At 41.5% G+C, this 1,792-nt stretch overlaps 1 protein-coding gene across 15 annotated transcripts in view; it reads right to left on the minus strand.

The window, feature by feature from the left end:
• The window catches only part of LOC107268221 (CUGBP Elav-like family member 4), a 472,413-nt gene that overhangs the window by 8,815 nt on the left and 461,806 nt on the right, over positions 1-1,792 (minus strand). For all 15 annotated transcript variants that reach the window (XM_025085467.1, XM_025085466.1, XM_025085470.1 and 12 more), the window contains one exon: positions 753-830. In XM_025085467.1, coding sequence (XP_024941235.1) covers positions 753-830 — 78 coding nt within the window. The remainder of the gene's footprint in view (positions 1-752; positions 831-1,792) is intronic.

Genomic DNA, 1,792 nt, shown 5'->3' on the forward strand with positions numbered 1-1,792 from the left:
TATATATATATTTCTATATATATATATATATATATATATATATATATATATATATATATATATATATATATATATATACACTGGATATATCACCTTCTACATATAGGTATACAATGAATGGCGGGTGGCTGGTGGACGTAGGGCGGACAGGGTTAGAGGAGGATTGATCGGGATTGGCAAGGGTCACAACAGGACCGACAATTCCGCCGGGAACGATCGCGAATCCTGACGAATGGAGGGGAGGAGGGATAATTGCGTCGAGAGTCCAGGACGAAAGTCAGGGATAAGGTATTATCCTGCGAGAACCTAGGAGACTGCATAGGTTAGACGGTCGTAGAGGAGAGAGTACTACCAACCTCTGACAACATTTTGTTCCTGTTCTTTAAGAAAATTTCACCTGGTTTGACAAACCGTGTATATCTAAATGAAAATTTTCACCTAATGAAAATGAATGGTCTGTGCTTTCGATTTGCGTCTCCTTCGCGCCATGGAGATGATTCTCTTTTTTTTCCCCTCTTTAAACCCCTAAGTCACTTTTCTCCTGTCTTCGCCGCATCCTTATTAGGGGGATTCCTTTTCTGGTATCCCGTTCGTCTCTCTCCGATGGCCACGTTGCGTTCGACTTGGATCGGGATTGTGTTTATGGCGATTGTGGGATCTATAGGGCGGATTATCGGGGATCTTTCTACTTTCGGAGTATCGGTATGCGATAACGTTCAACAGTTATACGATTAATGTAATCCTGTACTTACCTTCTCTCTGCGTGGGAGCCACGGCGGTCATCGGCTGAGGAATGGCTTGTGGGAACTGGCCGTAGACGGCGGGATAAGCTGCGGCAATAACAGACAACGAATACATCATGATTTGTCACATCGAGACGATCGCATGCGATTTTATACATCGATTTAGCGAACCTATTGGAAAATTAAACGTATAGTAAAGATTTCGATCTGCGTTATCGGCAGATTTGAGTGTACCATGATATAACAGAGAATAAGAAAAAAAAAATGTAAAGAAGCTCCGATTCGCAAGCTCCTCTTGGCGAGTGTCGTGAATTTTCGAAAAAAAAAAAGTTGACGTGAAAAGTATAAAGAATCAAGGAGACGCGTATGACGAGATATCGCAAAATCTCGACGTTGTATTCGTGACTCGCAATGTTATCGCGATATCACTTTTCGCGGACGGCTTTGACGCTTTCGTTACGACCAAATGAAATATCGCCTCGGAATATATCTGGTAGACCGCGGACCCGGCATTCTGCTTTCAATGGTTTTATTCGACGCGTCCAACCCGACCGACACTCGATATCCCTTCAAAGTCCCAGGCTCCAGGAATGTCGGTTAACTCGAACCCGCCATTAAAATATTATAGGATATCAATCATTATCGCTCCATGTGCCTTTGGCTCAAACACCGCGTTCAATTTAACTTTTAAATAGAAATTCCGAGCAAACATAACTGCAGTATGCTTTTACGCTCGTGCGTCTCCGCCGTTTCTCTATGCATATACATAGACACGTACGAAACGACGTATCGTTGGGATATGGATACGTTTGGGAAATGCAATTATAACATTATTAACTGTACGACGGTAAATATTTAAAATTCCTGTGATTGATATCTGTTTGCTATGGATTTTACTATCGGCCCTCTATATTTATATATATCGTATTATACGCTCAATCCACTATATTATATTATATTGCATAGGGATTTCGCAAACGACGAGAATTTTGCTTTGGAATTAATTATTTTCGGCGCAAACATCAGTTTAATGTATTCCGATTGACGGG

This window comes from Cephus cinctus, unplaced genomic scaffold (assembly GCF_000341935.2).
Source record: "Cephus cinctus unplaced genomic scaffold, Ccin1 Ccin1_scaffold0494, whole genome shotgun sequence".
NCBI classification, from domain to species: domain Eukaryota; kingdom Metazoa; phylum Arthropoda; class Insecta; order Hymenoptera; family Cephidae; genus Cephus; species Cephus cinctus.